Genomic DNA, 20,402 nt, shown 5'->3' on the forward strand with positions numbered 1-20,402 from the left:
CTCTTTGTATAAAAAATGTCCAATATGTTGCTATCCTGTTTTTATGTAACCTTTATACTTTTTATATAATGGTAGTGAATTAGGAAGAAGAACTGAAATGACGAGACACTAAAGCCAGAAGATGTTAAACCCAGAGCAAATAAAAGGAAATGCTTCTTTACAGTGTGATGATACCATAAAATTATTGGCCACTAAAAGGTACTGAACATACCAATGAAATGAGTTTATATTCCTGCCTTGACATACACTATTGTCCACAAATAGAAACGTATTTTGGGGCTAGATGTGGCTTTGGTCTAACACACACGGAAATGCAAACATTCTTATGCTCCTATACCAACATTTTGATAATGGATCACCTTTAAGTCAGATGTTTTGAGCTAAAAGGCACAAGGTCAGTTAGGAAAGACAGTGGTGAATCTGGCAAAATAAGAACATACCCAAACAAATGGGTAGGAGCTTTAAAAAATAGTGGTTAACTTTCATGTTTAAGAATACTGATGAATTTTTTGAGTAGTTAGCACTTCAAAGTTTATATTTTTGAAAATTTTTGATATGGATTTTTCCCTCCTTTTTTTTTGTGTCTTACAGCTGTCTGTAAGTTTAGTATAATATTTATTTTGGGGGTCATGAAGATTATTTTAACAGTTTTCAGGTGGTTTCCTCTGGACAAGGAAACATTATCACTTATTCCAAGTAACTGTAGAAAACCAAAGTTCCAATAAAAATTACTATCCCTAATTTCACAGGTAAATGTGCGTGGATGTCTGCATATGAAATTATCAAAATATGTTGAAAAGGTCTGTAATCTGCAAAGGAAAAATGGTATTACCAGATGCAATTCAAGATAATTTTTCCTACCTAAATCACTTAATGTAGACATTTTATGGCCCTTGTCATCTCTAGCCACTATTCCAAATGCTGTAGTCTGCTTGTGTGCTTCTTCTAGCAGGTCTCAAATATTGGTACCACAAGCCTAGAAAACATACCTTTTCCAAGGCAGAAATAGCTTTTTGCAATTTTCTATATTTGACTACTTTAACAGTAAAGGACAGAACAATTTGTTAGCTACATTGATGGTCAATATTGATTTTTTTTCCCTTGAAGGAAAGCCTGAGCTACATTTCTTTCTTTTTTCTTATTTTCTCCCCCACAAGGATCACTGAAGCCCAGCTCCTGACCCTGCACAGACAGCCCTAACAACCACCACGCTCCTGAGAATGTTATCCATGTTCATGTTACTAAGCATAAATTTAAAGTAATGATAAGAATTTATTCTTTATTTGGGACTAGTGAGCACATGAAATAAAATACAAGGAGCTTTGACTATTTGAATAGTTTTCCACAATTATTATGGTTTTCTAAGAAACTAGATATTTAACAGAGTTGTAACTAGTGTAACAACAGCAAGTGCACTGCTGAATTTCTATGAAAAATTTTTGGGACAAAAGCAAAGTCATCACAATGGTGTACAGCCTTTTCTATAATATTGCACTTTTGGTAGTTTACACATATGCAAGGTAATAGTTGTATTATTATTATTGTTATTGTTATTGTTATTATTTTCCTTCAAAGCAAATAAAATCATATTCATTAGAATGGATTTCACTGAACATTTCAGACAAGATTAATGATGCTCAAAACAAGATTAATTATTTTGGTTTTTAAACTCTCTCCTAAAAACAACACACAATTTCAGGACTGTGTAAAATTTCATAGGGTAACCTGATCAACATGATCAACTTATTTACCTTATTTTATTACTTTATTTACCCTACATGCCAATAATTTGTCAGCACTTTGGGACATTACTCTACAATATGAGAATACCAAGGCAACTGGATTGAAAATGAGATTAAGTAGGTAACCTACATACAGTACACGTTTAGGACTCTAAATTTAGAAAATAATATCTTCTCATTAACAAAGAGTTCCTTAGAAATTTATGTTCTGTAAACTATTTGGCAGTATCTTTTAGGGGAAAGTGATAAAATGAGACTGGAGGACCTCTACTGAAAAGAAAATACAGTCAGTAAAACTTCTATAAAAACAGATGATTTAGTTTATGCACAGATAAAAATCCACAGAATATATAATATAAAAATCACAGAATCATGAAGCACCTTTAATAATAAGATTATTGTTAGTTAATCAGTCTCTCTGTTGGTGGAACAGGAATCACTTTGTGTTCTTTTCCCCTTTGTTTATTTTTTAGCCTTAATTTTACAAGATTTAGTTGGAAACCCTCAAATGCTGCATTCTTACCTTTGCATATTGGAGGCGAGTGGCTCCATTGCCTATTAGCTTGGCACTGAGCTTTGGTGGGTCCTTGCATAACATATCCAGTATTACATGAAAATGTCACAACATCATTGAAGTTGAAACCATTTCCACTTGTTCTTCCATAAATAGGACTACCAGGGTGACCACAGCTGACAGCTAGCATAGTACCAGTCAAAAAAATCCCAAAAAACAGAACAAGATGGTATCACTTATCATTATTTATTATGTAATAGATAATAATTATAGAATAGTATTTTTAAGTTATGATATTATAAGATACTGCATACTTTCCATGATGAATTAATGTTTAAGAATGTACTTAAATTTTTAAGTAAACTGAATAGAATTTGACATGCAGTAATGAAAGCAAATGAAGAAAACTCTTCTGAAGAAGCAGGAGAAAAGAAAGCACTAGATTTTCATTATATATAGTCTGAAATTGAAAGGAAATATATCACTACCTTAGTTCTTCAAGTACTATTTCTTACAAATTTGTCTGTGTATCAACTCAATATTTTATCTTTGTGGCCTAAATACTTTGTGAAGCTATAAATTTATAACTATTTTTAAAACAAAAATCCCAGAACTATTGGTATAGTGAAATTTTTCTTATGCTTATACAAAAACTGTCAACAGAAAGAAAAAGTTTATTTTCTGTGCCCACAAAAAACAGATTAGAAAAAAAAAAAGGAAGGAAAATTTGACACAAATTAATATTCACAAAATGATCCAAAAACATTTTGTAAACATTTTCTTCTATTTTGTAACAAACATTGGTATAAAAAAAAAGGTTAGTCAATAATTAAAAATTAAAACATCACAGAATAAATGAATTAACATTGTGTGCTATGACTTGGCATAAAGAGAATTTCTGCTACGAAGATAGAGGATAGGATATTTGGAGGCTGATTAATAGAGTTTCAATACACTAATATTACTGAACCTGAAAAATAGTGGTAATTTGCTTTTAAGTGCTTAGAGAATTCTCAAATTCTCCTAAATTAAATACATAATTTTTTGTTATTACCTAAAGGTCTTTCATGTTATGGCTTGATGCAATTATCATGCAAAAGAAACCTCATTAACAAAGCAAAATATTCACTCAAAAGAACCCCAAAACCACAAATCAAAGCAAGAGCATCTCTTTCTCATAGAGATGAAGAAAAGAAAAAAAAGAATGAAGAAGATGATGAAAAGGTGAAAAGAAAGAAGAGATGAAGAAGAAGAAAAGAAAATAGAATTGGTGAAAAAAAACATTTTAATCTACAGCATTGACAGTTTACTTCAGTAGTATTTACTCATCTAATTAAAACACTGAAAGTAAATACATATTAAATATTTCCAAAAGCCACTACAAGTCATAAAGCCATTTTCAAATTTGAGAATTGGCATTCATAAGTCCTATCACTATCTGAAGAATTTTCATATTCATAAAAGCAGGTTATGATGCCAATATTGAGTAGTAGCCAAAAGATGCTGTGGAAATTTTAGGTGACAAGACTTAACTTCACCTGATAGATGAATCATAGATTTTATGTGGCCCCATACTTTTGAGGATCATTCAATCCTCATCTTGTTTGACACAGATATTCCTGTAACACAGATCAGTATGTGTTGCCATGCTTACTTACGCACACAGGATGGAAGTTGGCCAGACCAGTTGTGATCCTGTTGACATATTCTTACAGAAGAGCCAATCAACCGAAAACCAGGACTGCACTGGTAAACAACTGTGTCTCTATATCCATAATTTTCTCCTATTACTTGTCCATTGACTATAAGATCTGGGATACCACAGTGACCAGCTGTATTTATTTATAGTAAAGAAAATGAAAAAAAAAAAAAATCAGTAAATATGCCATAGAAATATTAAATAAACCTCCTTAACTTAGACAAAGAAATGCTGAATACCTTTCCAGGATTTTTATTGATCTAATTCAAAGCTTTATTTTATTAGCTTGGTGAAAACTGCAGTCATATATTAGTACAGGTATAACTATACACATATAAAAAATTACAAAGAGTTGATGTAGCAAAGAGGTTAAATGTCATATATATCATCAAATTCCTTTAAAATTTCCTTTTTGTTGTAACACATAAGAAATATGTTTAATTTACCTTCGTTTTCTTTTGGCTATGGTTAAATGAATAAAGTAACATTAAATCATGATACATTTAACTTAATACAAAAATTCCACATAAATAAAAATAACACAAATATTATATCAATCCATGTGGACATTATAGCCTTTGTACAATATAAAAAAAAAAAAAAAAACCCTTGAAAAATTTATTGCTGGAATTTGACTTTCTGTAATGTTCAACATTCTTTCTCTCTTTCCCAGTGAAATCTCAAAGTGATTAACATCCTTTGGTTGAAAGCACTCAGCACAAATGCTGCCAAATCTTCCGGCAACCAAATGGCAACCAAAAATCTTTCTCTGCCTAGGCCTAATCTTTTACTCTGTATTCTCAAAGTATGAAAAATATTGTATTTTCACTGTGAAAGTCATTCATAAAGAGACATTTGGTCTACAGAGAGGCTGGGACAAAAAAAAAAACAAACTATGTGTAATTACTGTTTTTCGTAATGAATTCTGGAAAATGGGCACTGTGATTCAGCAAAAAATGTGCTAATGGGAAAGTATTCTAAGAACGGTTGACTTCATGAAGACTGTGACATATGGTAGAGAATTCACTGTAAAAAGAAGAGTAAGACAAGCAAAAAAGGAAAACTAGCAGCGTTTCAGCTTGTACTTTTTCAAACATAAAATAAAATAAAAAATTACCAGCCACCCAACTCTTCTGCTCTCCTTTTCTATTCTAATTTTCCTCAAATAGCCCCACAAACAAATCTCTAAAGCATGGGATTGCCAATAAGAAAAGACATAGAATCAATATGGTTTGGACTGTTTTTTCCTTTGAAATTTTAAATGCTTCTAATACCCTGATGTATTTTTCTGCATTTTTCCTCATTCATTTGGAGCTAGAAGGTTCTTGAAATAAAAAAATTAGACTTTTACATTTTCTTAAAATTTGAGCTTCATATTGTATTTCATTGTATGAATCATGATAAAACAATAAGAATTTACTGTATTGGTAGTATATGAACCCCCCACATATATTAGATTGATAACTGCAACTTGACTTCAATGTAGTTAGCAGGAGTCCAAATCTGGTACTGTTCAAGGCTATCCCTTGTTTGTTCCTTCCCTGTTTCCCTCCATCTTATGTAAAAAACAGGCATACATTAAATTATGTTTTCTAGCATACGATGGTATAAAACATTTGAAAAATTTTTGTCTATTTCTTGATCTTCCAAAAAAATCATAATCCATTCAGCATGTAGAATACTTTTTTGAACATGCTCCAAAGGAACTAATTTCCCTATCCTATCATATTTCTGACTATAAACAGGACTAACCAGACGAGGAATAAAAACTGAACTTTAAAAGATTAGTTTCTATCAAAAGTGCAACCAGACAATCTGCAGTGATTCAGATCATGCTCAAGGAAATTTGCATTTAATTAAAATACATGGTTTGGTTCTTAATTAAAAATTTAGTGTTGCTTTATGGCAGAGTAGAAGCAGAATACTTCACCAGAAAGGTCAATCTCTGTTTCCTGAGCAGAGAGAATAAAACTGAAGCAATTCAACATGTGAGGTAACTAAGATCACAGTGCTGTTTCTGCAATTGTGCATGGACATTACAAAACCAATAAAACTTCAACAGGTGAAAATTCCTTACAAATCATCTGTATGTCTTACAGTAACCTCCTACTCTTGCTCTAGAAAATTTAAAGTAATTTAAAAATCCCATCCTCTTACCATACTTCATTTCATTGTCATAAACCTCTCAGAACCTAGTTTTGACTTATTTCTACTTTTGAATTTATTTTTTTTCTTTCTTTTCTTCTTTTCTTTTAACTTTCTTCAACATCTGCTTTATACAAGGAGAGGGGTAGCAGATGTTACTTACCTGAAATTCAGCAAAGTATTCAACATCATTTCCCACAGCCCTTTCCTGCACAAAAGGGCAAGATACAGATTGGGCGAGTGGTCTTCAAGATGGGTAAGGAATGGGTTAACAGGCTGCACTAATAGGCTGGTGATCAGTGGTTTTCACTCAGGCTGGAGGCCTATCACAACAGGATTCCCTAAGGATCAGTAATGATGTTGAATATCTTCTTAAATTATCTGGATGATGGGATTAAAAGCAGCCTCACCAAGTTTGCTGATGACACCAGACTGCTGGTGAGGCAGATATATGAGAAGGAAGAGACATCTTACAGAGGGACCTGGACAGGCTGGAGGAACAGGTGAGAAAGAACTGTATGAGGTTAACAAAAACACCTGCAAGGTTCTGCCCCAGGGATGACAGAACCGAAGAGCCCAGAAGAGCCCATGATCTGTGTGGCTGGGGAGCAGTGTCACTGAAAGGCACTGGGGGATCTTGGTGGAAAGAAGCTGACCGTGAGTCAGCAGTGTGTGGCTGCAGCAGTGAAAGCAAAATGGATCCTGGGCTGCATCTGCAGAAACATTATTAGCAGTGGTAGGGATGTGATCATCCACTCAATGCTTGCCAAGCTGCACATGAAAGATGCAGAAAGATTCAGACAGACTACAAACACAGGTCATGAAAATAATCAAAGGACTTTCTTCCTATGAGGAAAAGCTGAAGGCATTACTTCCTATTAGTTCCTGTAGAAAAGGCTCAGGCTGGGTTCCAGTACTTGGAGGGTGGCTACAAAAATAATGGAGGCTCTCTCTTCACATGGAGTCACATGGGGAGGACAAAGGGCACTGGGTGCAGGCTGCACTGGGAAAGGTTTTATCATGATGTAAGAAGGAATTATTTTAACAGTAAGAACAATTTATTCAGGGATGTGATGGGAGTCTACATCACCAGATGTATTCAAAATGTGACTAAACAGGTTGTCAGATAATCCCATCTCATCTCCCTTTGCCATGTAATGTTGGATCAGATTCTTCCAATTATTTTCCAACTTGGGCTGTTCTATGATTCTGTTACTTCAAATCCCTCTGTCTTGATTACTTCCTCCCACTCTGTAAAACAGTTATATCTTTGGAGCACTAACTATATTGCATGACCAATTGTGAAATTCCCACTTCTAGTAATGAAAGATATTTTTAAAACAGTAGAGAATACGTCTATCCCTATGTAAGATTTCTAAACTGAAAAATGAGACTGAATTTATGAAGAGTATTATAAAGCTGTATTAAAAAAACATAGTTCTGTCATAACAATTCTAAATCAATCAGTGACAGCATTAAGGAAGTAAATATAATTTAAAAACAGGATATACCAGTCTTGTTACACAGTTTTAATTTGAAATTTAAAAAGAGATTAAAAAAACAAAAAGAAAATCAAGACAAAAAATAAAACAATGCAAACAAAACACTTGGGGATGTGCAGTTTTTACTCTGCTTTCCAGTGGAAGTTTAGTGTGACTAAAAGATACCGAAAAAAAATTAAAACCAAACCAAACAAACAAACAAACAAAAAACAAAAAACAAAAACAAAAAAACAAAAAAAAAAACAAAAAAAGGGAAAAAATTCCAAAGCTAAAACAATCCAACACCCCAAAATGATGGTTTCAGAATTATTTATTTTCAAATAAAATATTTGAGAACTGTCATGTAGGTGCATGTGGTAAGAAGCAGTTCACTATGTTTGCTATGAAAAGTGTATGTAGTTCCTGTTAAGAGAACAGTGGAGAACTTTAATGGAATTTCCACAGATTCATGCAGATGAGTAAATTCCTTAAGATCCATAAAAATCCCTAAGATTTTCCAGAATTTTTATTCTTTGCTTTATTTTTCCACTATGTTTTACACATCCATAGAGATGTTCTCTGCCACAGGAAATAAAGACCTCAACTTATAGCAGTTGCTATCATTACTTCTCCAATATCAAGCGGGAAAAAAAAAGCATAGAGGAAGAAAAAACAACAACGAGAAAACAACACCTCTCAAACCAACAAAAACTTCTATCACTATTAACATCTGTATTTGGAAGAGCAATTATTACCTAATTTTTCTTCAATTCCATTCTGGGTTTGTTGCATTTCTTTTATAAGTAAGGTGTTTATTTATTTTTCTCATGAATTTTAGTAGGACTCTTACCTTTAACATTTTTTTATTAAGCTATCAAAGAAAATAATTCCAAGATGTTCATTATAGATTAGGGATATGCTAATATTTATTGCTGTATATTCTGGTATTTGGTAATTGTTTCTCAGGACTTTCATTTAAACTCTTATTATAAGGGCTCTGTAACAAATAAATATATTCTAATATATCCTTAAAATCCTTCACACTAAGTTAGGATTCTAGACTACTTTAGGCTGTACTGTAAGATCAGTTGTAGTTCCATTTTTTTATTACATGGATGTAAAAGACATTTGTAGCAGTTCTATGAATCCAGATGAGACCCATGGGTCTTAATGTAACTTGTAACACCGAATCAAAAGATACCGCTTCTGCAAAGACAAGTGAAAATTACGAAAAAAGGTATTAAAAGAGACTAAATATGAAGGTTTTACTGAATAGCAGATTTGAGAGGAGAAATAAGAACTACAACATTCTCAATTTCCAGTCTAGCAAAACTTGAGAAGAATAATTGCATGAAGTGTTATTCAAAAACAAAATTAGTCAAAGACTGAGAATGAAGGATATTAATAACCTGTGAGCACCAAATAAATTACCTAATTTGACATGAAATCCTGCTCTAGCAATGAAGAATGAGCATAATAACTTAGTGTCTGAACCTTTGAAACCATAGCTGTAAATGAGATTTCTTTTCTGCAGGTTGTTCTATGAGATGAAAAGAACAGGAATAAATGAATACAGAATCTTTACATTAAATGGCAAAAAAACATGCCTATGCTTATTTTAGTTGTCAGTAGTGTCAAACATGAGCACAGTAGTGAAAAAAATCTACATACCAATGTATTATTGAAAACAGAGATTTATGTTATTTATTATTCAACAAAGTTAATTAACCTGTCAAGATGACCTCAGCTGAAAAGGGAAGAATTATTTCCTGGCATATTTTTTTTCCTTTACAGGGCTTGCATTTCATAAAAAGATGTAAGAAGGCACAACCCTGGACAAAAGAGGACTTGGGGCATTTCTCTTCCTATTTTCAGAAAAGCCTCATCTTGACAGCTGTTCAAGCTGTACTAAAACTGTTCAGGATGAATGGTAAAGTTATTTTAAATCTTTTTTAATCCATGGTCCACAGAGGAAAGTTCTCTGCTGAATTCCTTGAAACAGCTGAATAATTCTCGAAAGATGAAACATCATATACCTAATTTGAAAGTCTAGTTATTATTATACAGTAGTACTGAAGAACAAAGAGAAGCTCATGGCTGACTCCAGATATATTAATTCAGTAACACTGGAGACACAGGATCACCCCTTAATTGAAATACCAAAAGTTTAAAAAATATATTTAAAAACAGTGAAGATGAAGAAGTTAGTTGCATATATATTTTTCTAGAAGTTTCAAGTATGAAAATAGTGGCAGAGACGTTACAATTCAGAGGTTACATAGACACAGAAACCTTTCAGTGACTGATATCTGATTGAGAAAATATAAAAAATACCCCTGATAGATTGATGCACCAAATATTCTGTGCTTACATGCTTAGTTTACATGGTTGCTTTGCCCCATATGGTATGTCTGCTATTTTTTTAACACCATTGACAGCATTGTTCTCTACACAGCTGATGGATAACTGTTTTTCCTTTATGAGTAACAAGCTGCTAATAATGACTCATTAGCATTTAAAACCAGTATTTTTGTACGAAAAAAGAGTTGAGTAAAACTGGGATAAATATTCCCCAGCTAACACATCAAAGGTTGTGTTCACATTAGAACTTTGGTTCAGATCTTCCTTCAAACTCATAAATCTGCTGAGTGGTTTTACTATCAACAAATTAGCTTCCTTTCAGAGGAAGTACATTGAGAAGCTCAGCTAGGTGCACAAAATGTGTTCCATTTCCTTTTGGAGAAAATGTTGTCAAAATTATTGACAGATCTTTTTGACAACTTAGAACTATATAAGTAATGATGGCATTTAGCCCAGAGGACTAGACCAGATATAGTCCAAGCAAAATTCTCTGAACCATATGTAATGCAAATTTAGATAAATCATAATCAATTATTTGTTTCATGATCTGCTCAGTATGATGGATTATTTTTTAATTCAGAAAAAGACACAGTATGTGATGAGTGGCCTTTCTCTTAGGAGAAGAGATGAAAGGTATTCCTGATATTATTGCTTGGGAAGTGCAAATGTTGACATTTAATGTACACATTAACCTAAACACCTCTTTTCTTCTATCCATTTGCCTTTACTGAAAGCTTCTCTAGTATTAGCCATGTATGGGATCTACACTTCCTTATGCCTTATAATCAAATAAACTTCATCCTTCACTTCTGCATTTTGATTCATAGGGACACTATATAAATGCGTTCTCCAAATGAACTGAACTAACATCATTTAATCATGTCACAATTAAAAACAACATATGAAATCTTACAGACCTTTAAAAATTTAATCATATTTCATTCTTTATCTTTCTTTGAGATTTAATACTTATATGCAGAAGAAAACTATTTTTCCAGAAGTTTCTGGATCTATCCTGTATGAAGTAACAGCAATGAATTTTGGTAAATAAGGGAGAGAATATCAACAGATCTGTTTAATCGGGATGTTTAGGATGTTAGGATGTTTCAGGATGCATAAGGAATTAATAAAGAAGAAGGAATTAAGAAATAAGTGTTAGGTGTTGTACAGCTGAGATGAAGAAGATGGAGTCACAAGTCCAAAAAATGTGAAAACCTAGAGTTAACTCAACAATCAACAAAAAAAGAAAAGTGTGCATAAGATACCTTTCCTCTGAGTTTAAGTATTGGTTGAAAATCTTATTTTTTGTCATCTTTTCATGTAGTTTTCATTGATGAGATGTCTAAACAACTTTTAAAATTACTATCAGTCATGTAACTAGCACAAGTGAGAGAAGCTCTGTTAGATACCCCTCAAAGAGGAGTATGGAACTTTGTACAGTAAGGTCTTAGAAAGAAATCAGAATTCTTTGTAATAATCTAAGAAAAGAGCTGTTCCTTTACATATAAAAAGAACTGTATCTAACATACAGACAATTCAAAGCATGCTATATTTGTCTTTGTTAGTTTTACTTTGTTAAGTGTTTTTGACTAAGCTGTCTAAGATGTTAACCAAAATAATACACAAAACATTTTAAAAGGCAAAAAATACCCTCAAGAAATCCTTTAGGGAAAAAAGAAGAAAAATTAGTCCTGATCCTGAAATCCTGGTGTGTAAAAGTAATGTTCTGATAGTGCTTCTTCTTTGAACTAATAAAAAAATTTTAAAATAGTGCTAATGAGAAAAGGGAAAAAAAAATCAGTGTTAGAGAAATCTTAGGAAATGTTTTTCACCTTTCATATACTAGTTAATTCTCAAGTTTATCTGAAAGTACTGTGGAGTTATTAAAGTAGACCTGATTTACTTCTACTCTAGGAAATGCCCAGTTTACTAAATATCAGATTATGGGCATTAAAATGAATACACTAAAAAAATTAAAAAAAAAAAAAATTAAAGCATGACAACATAAGCTTTTATGATCAGTGTTATTCCTGACATAAAATTAAAGCAAACAAAATTAATGTGATAATTAAAGGACATAATGCAAAATATAAAATTGTAAATATGCAATCTAAAATTAGTATAAATATACAATGTTTTCATGTAAACAGACAAAAGAGTAAGCAATTTCTTGTTGACTATTTAAGTATTTTTCCAAGAGGAAAATGTATAAAAAAATCACGGATTTTTAGGTCTCCTTTTATAAGTAGGACATTCAGTAAAAATCTGTTCCATGTTTCTGAATGTTTCTCAGGATTTATTACATAGTATTTCAGTGTTACCAGTACAGAAAAAGATCAAGCATAATAAATTGTGAGAGTTTGTAACCTAGGAGACACAACTGTCATGATTTTAGTCTTTGCTTGTTATTTTATTCTAAAAGACCAAAACGATTTTTTCACAACAAAATGTCCTGAAACATTTAGTTTTTTTAAACTTTGACAACAGAATTACTTCAGAAGCTCTATTCTGTTTCATTTAATTTGTTTTTGCAATTTGAACACTGTTTCTTCTCATCAGCTATTGAGACTAAGGACCAAGGAGTCAATTTCCTACTATTATAATAATGTAATTACACATGAAGTACTACATTGTCATTTAGGTATTATTTAAAAAAAAAAAAAAAAAAAAAAGTGAGATTGAGAAAGGAAGGCAGTTGTGTTAAGTGTTTTAGTTTTTGCCAAAGGTTCATTATCCATCTTTTAGTTAAAGAGAATGAGAAAAGACAAAAAAGATATGTGAAACCTATCATCACATCCTCACACTATTACGGCTGTCATCAAAACCATGCACTACTGTTCACAATGTCATGGAATAACATAACTTGGATTTTAGTCAATATTTTTGGTGATTTAAAGCTTACCTCAGTTCTAATTCTCATCTGTATCTGATTAGATTCCTCACAAACTAGATTAAAGTTCTACTGCAGATACTTAGATTCTTATTGATTCTGCCTTTCATAAATTTTTAAAATTACACATACCTGGAATTAAAATCAGGCTATCTAACACAACAATTAAATGTAATTATTTCAGTAGCACTTTTGAAAAGAAGCAATTGTATTTTTAAACAAAATACTTGAAATACTATACTAAGTGTACTCCTATGAGCATCTTCAAAAATTAAAAGAGAAATACATTGGTAAACACTTCAGTCCAAAAACAGCTACATTTTTCAGAAAGTAGAAGTGGAAAGGCTCTAAGATAAATGATAAAAAATGTTTACAACTACGAGCACAAAAACATCAGAAGCAGATAGTGAAATTTACTGATAAGTTGCACAAAAATTCATTTCTTGAACAGTTAAAATACTGACTGTATAGGTCTTCCTGCTGTGCTCCATCTCCTTTCTCCCACATTCTAATACTTCTTTAATGTCCTCCTTCCTTCACTTTCTGATAACAACCTTCTTAAAAATATTTCTTATTTCTGATTTGTCATTAGCTGAGCTCATCCCTCTATCTTAAGTCTCTAATTACTTATGGAAGAAAGAAGAACTGAACTGAGTTATTCTGAGTCTTCTGGGAGCTCATTCCTGCACAGTGATGTAACACACTATGCAGCTTTGTTGCAAGAGAAATTATGGCAGCCATTGCTCTCTCCCTTTTATAAATTTGCTCTGTCATTAGCTTTTCTTTCTTTTTTTTTTTTCAGCAAGGTATACATTTTTTGGTTGCTATATATGATGTATATTCTAATTCTTCTGAGTAATACTTGTTTTCATGCCGTCTTCAACAATTTGCCATAATAAATCTTTAGAGATATGTATTATAAGATTTACTGTAGTAGTATTAGTCTGATACAAAAGGTGTATTTTAGACTACTGTTTTTCTCCTATAGTTATATAATTGTTTTCTTAACTGTTTATTATTACTGGACATTATGAACTGAATAATAATGAATCTCTTCCGAAAAGTAGGGGTCCTCTTTAAGTTGCAAGATTATGTAATCTGTTACTATTATTAAATTATATTACAGTTTTTTTTCTACAGGCAAATGTAGAAGAAATTCAATTCATTCTGTGCTGATCATCACTTGGCATGAAGTTATTTTGGCAAAATTCTTAAATGCAAGTCTTTTTTCAAGGTGCTATTCACAAATAGTATGCAATTTATCTTATTTATTTTTAGATTAATATTTCTCTGAAGGAAATTTTTACATTTCTCCAACTCCAACAGCTGTAACTTCTGCAGAAAAATCAGTAAAAATAAAATCAAACCAACATGCAAACATGAAAAAAAGCAGAACATTTTGATTATGCACACACTATGGTGCTTCAAAAATTTAGATTTAGAACATCTTGTAATTGCTGACAATTTAGAAGATGAAGAATATCAAACATGAAGATATCTTTTTTTTCCTCCTCTGTTAAATGGTTTCCATTGTTAAAGTGAAGCATAAACAAAGCCTTTATCCCTCTCTGCTGTATGTCAGGGAAATTCCTACTGCAGACTTGTAGCTTTATAAGGAACACTTTTGCTCATTCATGAGTCATTCACTTAAGTGAACATTAGCAAATAATGCTGTTGTACACAAGAAAAATTATTTGGTATAAAAAATAGTTTAAAGAGGTGAATGGCAATCTGTACGAAGATATATTGCAACAAACTCCTATACTTAATGTATATACTAGTTCAGTTTTCTGAAAGTATCAGTTTATGGATATTCTGTCATATATTCATGCCTCTACAAACAACAAGATAAACATGACATATATTTAATTTTAAATCAGAATATTAACATACTTCTGATTTCAACTGAAATTAAAATTTTGGTTAAATTTAGAGTTAAAACTCATGTCTCTACAGTAAATACAATAACCCAGCTCAAGGTACAGACATGATAATGAATCAGAAAGAAGCCCTGAAATTTTTTCATGTGTTCATTTTATTTATAAATAATTCAGGCAATGATGTCTGAGTATATTAAATAAGAGAAGATGCCTAATCTTGTACAAGTAAAAGGTATCAAATTCTGTAAAAAATGTCTGGATAGTGGCTTTCTCTTATAAAAAAGGCTGCAGTGGTCCTGTCAAAGTTTCTGCAGACTTTTTTTTTTTCCTCCTTCTGTATCTTTTCAAGAATACAGCTTAATTCTATGAGCCAATCACTTAGTTTAGATCTACTGGGCAGATATTTTACTGAGGATATATATTAGAGATGATACATACGGAATCAATCTATCTTGCTGTTTATGTATAGCTCTACTTTAAAGAAATATACAAAGATACAGTAACACAGGTTTTGCAAGTTGTTAAGATATTAAAGTTTTTGAAAATATAAACATAGTTCAAATTTGATGAGAAAAACAATGCAGCCCAGCCACACAAATGCAGAGCTCCCCTCAATGTATCAGCTACTAGAAAAAGACAAGCAGATTATTTAGCTTACTTTTGTCTCTTAGAGAGAGTAAAAATGGACAAGTCATGACAGTAGTATCCATACCTAAACATCTGGTCTCAATTCCTCTCCAAAGTCCAGATGACAGACATTCCCTCACTGCAGAGCCAACTAGCATGTATCCTGAGTCACAAGTAAATATAGCTGTAGATCCATATGTGATTTGAGTTCCAATTTTATTCCCATTTGGAGGTGTAGGAAGTTCTCCACAGGAAATAACTTGGGTAAACAAAAACAAAACATAAGTGCATAGCTGAGAATCACAAAAACACATACAATAATGCCTATCAAACAACAACACTTATCAACCTGTCAATCAGATAAATAAATATCACACCTTAAAGTATTTTTGAGAAATCTGTAGAAATCATAGATCAAACACCTACAAACAAAAACTATTTTTCCCCAGAAATTATACTTAAGAGGGGGAAGACTAATTAAAATAATTTCTGTAAAGTTAAAAAAGACAGAACATTATTAAATGCTGTTTAATTATCTTGGTTTTATCAAATACTTTCTGCATATTGAAACATCACAATTGCTATTAGATTTAGTTATGCCTCTTTGGGAAGAGGCCATTTTGATCTTCAAATTGTTTTGATTTTTGATCTATGATTCTATGACCAGCAGGTCATAATGAAATCCTTACCCTAGCATTCACACATTACATTTTTATGAAGAATTAATGATATTGCTGGAAGTTCTTGCTATTTATTTACAATTGAAAGCATCTTTTCAATCAAAATAATATTTTTCTTTGTCAATTTTCTTTTAATAATCAACAAAAACAATTCATTAGTAGTAAGTAAGAGGCTGAAATTAGGTAGCACACTTTATGCCTAGAAGAAAATCAGTCATAATATTTCAAACGAAGCTTCTCAAAACATAGCTAAAAGTAGTTTGTCTTTTAAAGCAAAAAGAGATACAGAAACAAATTTAGTACGTAGAATATATATACACAGAGATATAGATACAGATACATACACAGTATTTTGAACACTAGTAAAGATGAAATATTGCAATTAACTTTTAAAAATTCTGTGAATTATGTATTAGATTTCCAGTTATAAAGAAATAAAAATTAAGGTTAGTTTCCAGTATAATTAATCTGTCTTTGAAATTGCATTTTTAAAACCTCTTTTCTTTTTTATATATTGTCAATAAATTATAAATTTATTTTTAGCCACAGCTATTGGGCTTATCTACAGAATTTTTAGATATTGTTTGTATATATACATAAACATGCAGATACACACATTTTTGATAGAGGAACCAAAAGCACAGTTGTATCTCACTCTGTCAGAGGGTACATCTGACACCGTGTTCCATAAAGAGAAAGACTTTTGCAGCTTCAAAGTGCAACCAGAACCCCACAGTTTGGAAAAAGAGATTCTAAATGTAAATTTATAAAGAAATGTGCTTTTCACAATAGTAGGGGAGGGAAACACAATTATAGCTACATCTTTATTTGGTTTAAATATCTGAATATTAATTTATTTTTTTTTTCAAATTAACTTTTGTAGGTTATCAGCATACCAGCTAACGGGATATGTGCAAATGCACACTACATGGTAATTAACTGAGAGATTATTTTATTTATTGTGTGCAGACAGGATACAAAGTTCATTTTTCAAGACTTTACAGTAATCCTGACCTAAAATAAACATAGAGGAAAATATCCTCTTTGTACCTTCATAAATTTAGGGACCTTTAAACTCCAGAGTTGTGCCTGCAGATATGTCCTTGTCACCAAATCTAATGTATTATATTTGTAAATAACAGCCTTTAGGATACGCAGGAATTCCAGCTAAGAAACACTTTTTCTAATTTACTGTTTTGAATACAAAATTAGTTCATTTCTAATTCACCCAATAAAAAAAATTTTCCTGAAATCTGTACAACAACAGACACAGGTACAACATGTACTCACTTTGGCAGTAAGGCCGCTCATTTCTCCAACTCCAGGTGCCATTAGCGAGACACTCGATAGATGCTGGTCCCAAACCATAATACCCAGGATCGCAGCTGAAAACTACTTTTGTTTTATACTCATAGTGTGAACCATTCACTATCCTCCATCTTCCATGTTCCAGGGTAAAAGAATTGATGCTCGGACATGTAACAACTTCCAAAATAACAAAAAGACAGTTGGTGGCTAAGTACAGGCAAATTGGGAAAATCTGTACCATTATTAATCAAAAAGTGTATTTTAAACACAGTGACATGATCTTTGAAAACTAAGGCTGTATTTGAAATTGCCTGTGGTTAGCTGGTATGAGTGTTCTCATTTAATTGATAATAATCCAGAAAGGGAAGGGACTGTGTATGCAGAGTGATGCAGTTGGTATAGATAGGAGCTATACCATGGCTGGATTCACTATAGGTGGACCTTCTGTGATATTTTACATCAGGCACCGGAATCTTCACTAAATTTTTAAGTACATTCAAATGGCAAAATTATTTTTTTACCCAAGTAAACTCTATGAGATATGAAAGATTTCTTTGAGAGGCTGCACATTGGTGACATAAAAAATAACATCCATATCCAAGTTGTTTTTTAAACAGCTATGTATTTTTGTCCCATTTCTTAATTCTAAGTGTTCTTCCTCCAGAAATGGAACAAAAACATTCTACAACACTAATAGAATATAAAATAGTATAAGAAGCGTAACAATTTTTCCTGCTATGTTTTTCTCTCTTTTTTTGTTTTTCTTTTCTCTCTGTTTTATGTTTTTCTTGAAGAAAAAAAAAGTAAAAAGGGGAAATCCTTGAAAAATACTTCAGTCTTAATTTGCTCTCATTTCCAAAATTCATTGGGTGAGATAATCCAAATCCTAATGTGCATGAGACAGTGACATTCCTGTACCACTCTTACAATCACCTGGGTTTTCATATCCCATTTATAACTGCTGATATCCACTTCATTTTGGGAATTCAATGCATTTTCTTTGCAGTGATATTCCCCCTACTTTAGTGATGGGATGAATATAAATAATAAGATGCAGTTTCAAGCAATTATCACAGGTTTTGCAATTTTGGATAGTAAAAAGGACTTGTTAACAGTATACAAATTGCACAGCTCCCACTGAAGAGACGACTTTTGCGGAAAACCTCTGCAACCATTAACTTTGATTTAATGGTAAATTAATTATTAGTTTGATTGCATTCTATAAGCTCTAGCATGTTTATTCTGTTTATGCTGTTAAGTTTCAGCATGTCTTAGTTACATATACTTCATATATGTATTTCATAATAATTTAATACCAGCAATAATTCATGGATTAAAGCAACCTGAAGATGAAAGTTTAAGTCATGTGAAGATTTGTGCCCTGGATAAATAAACAAAATGTACAGACATGTTTTTACTCACTAGAGACTTTTTACATGTTACTCACCTACACAGCGAGGTGTTTTATTATGATTGCTCCAGGTACCATCCGGCTGGCAGACTGCAGTAGTAAGCTCTTTGGCTGATAGCCTATATCCATCATTGCAAAAATAAGTAACACGGGTGCCAACTAAGTAATCTGTGGTTAATATCCCACCATTTACTGGAGCTTTAGGAATTCCACAAGATATTGCTGAGTAGAGAGAAAGACAAAGTTTTTTATGCCTTCAATATAAGCTTCCACTGACCTCAGAGAACTTATGCATTGCAAAATCACTAGTCTTAAATTCATAAAAAATAATTTTTAACTCATTAATGTGTGTTTTAAGCATACAAATAAATTCTCTTAAAATTTTAGGGAATTGAATTCAATGAAGCTTTTGCATTTTGATGGAGGAAGTAAAAAACAAGAACAATGGTTCATAACTCTGCAGCTAATAATTCAAAGTGTAGATGAAAAGAAAAGGGAATAGAAAATATCTGAAAAAAAATATGACCAGCATGGTTGAATTAGTAAGGCACCAGTCTGAGAAACATGAATATGGTTTATGTTCATATTTCTTCCATCAGTTGTATTTTGTGACCTCTGGCAAATCTTTAAAATTACTTTTCAACATTTTATTTTTTCCACCTGGAAAGCAGAAAGAACATACCCTTTTGAAAATATTGAATCATAGAATCATAAAATGACCTGGGGTGAAAGGGGCCTTAAAGACCTAGTTCCAATCCCTCTGAAATGGGCAGGAACATAGTTTAATAGATCAGGTTGCTTAAAGCCTGGACTTAAACACTTCCAGGGATGGGGCATCTACAGCTCCTGGGTAACCTGTGCCTTACCACGTTCACAGTAAGGAATTCCCTCCTGATGTGTAATTTGAACTGAACCTCTTTCATTTTAGAGCTATTCCCATCTATCCTATTGCTGCATACCCTTGGGAAAAGTCCCTCTCCAGGTTTCCTGTCAGCTTCTTTAAGTCCTCGTCTTTGTCATCCATGACTTGTGAAGTGAGACTGAAGCACTTGTCAGCAAAGACTGAGTCAAAACCACTGCTGAGTACCTTAGCTGTCCCATGTCCCAGGTAACCAGGTCTCCCATATCCTTCTGGAGAGGGCCCACAATTTACCTAGTCTTCATTTTATCACCAATATATCTTTAGAAGCTGTTTTTGTTGCCTTTGAGAACCATGGACAGATTTATTTTATCAGGGCTCTAGCTTTCCTAACCTGATCTATAGTTGCTTGGACAATTTGTTTGTATTCTCCCAGGATGTCTGTTCTCACTTCCACTCTCTCTAGGCTTTGTTTTTGTATTTTGTTTGGTCCAGGAGCTCCTTGCTCATCCAGGCAGGTGTTCTGAAGTTTCTACCTGACTTTCTGCTTGACAACATTTCTGAGCTTGGAAGAAGTGATCCTTTGACTATGAACCAGTTATACTGGTCTGCTCTTAAATCTAAGGCTTTATTCCATGGTACTGTACCAAGCAAATCCCTGAAGTGGCCAAATCCTGCTCTGAAGTCAAGGCTAACTAGCATCCACCCTTCTTACTGCTCTAAGGATTTTGTACTCTATAATTTCACAGTCACTGCATTCTTCAGCTTTACATTCCTCATCAGCCCCTGCTTGTTGCTGAGAAAA

General features: G+C 32.5%; 1 protein-coding gene across 3 annotated transcripts in view; it reads right to left on the bottom strand.

Annotated features, from left to right (window-relative positions):
• Positions 1-20,402, bottom strand: part of CSMD3 (CUB and Sushi multiple domains 3) — a 573,013-nt gene that overhangs the window by 49,154 nt on the left and 503,457 nt on the right. For 2 of the 3 annotated variants that reach the window (XM_058831785.1, XM_058831782.1), the window contains 5 exons: positions 18,775-18,960; positions 17,310-17,504; positions 15,425-15,598; positions 3,915-4,088; positions 2,266-2,439 (listed from right to left, as the gene is read on the bottom strand). In XM_058831785.1, coding sequence (XP_058687768.1) covers positions 2,266-2,439; positions 3,915-4,088; positions 15,425-15,598; positions 17,310-17,504; positions 18,775-18,960 — 903 coding nt within the window. The remainder of the gene's footprint in view (positions 1-2,265; positions 2,440-3,914; positions 4,089-15,424; positions 15,599-17,309; positions 17,505-18,774; positions 18,961-20,402) is intronic. The other variant, XM_058831783.1, reaches the window with a different exon arrangement.

This window comes from Poecile atricapillus, chromosome 2 (assembly GCF_030490865.1).
Source record: "Poecile atricapillus isolate bPoeAtr1 chromosome 2, bPoeAtr1.hap1, whole genome shotgun sequence".
In the NCBI taxonomy this organism is placed as follows: Eukaryota; Metazoa; Chordata; class Aves; order Passeriformes; family Paridae; genus Poecile; species Poecile atricapillus.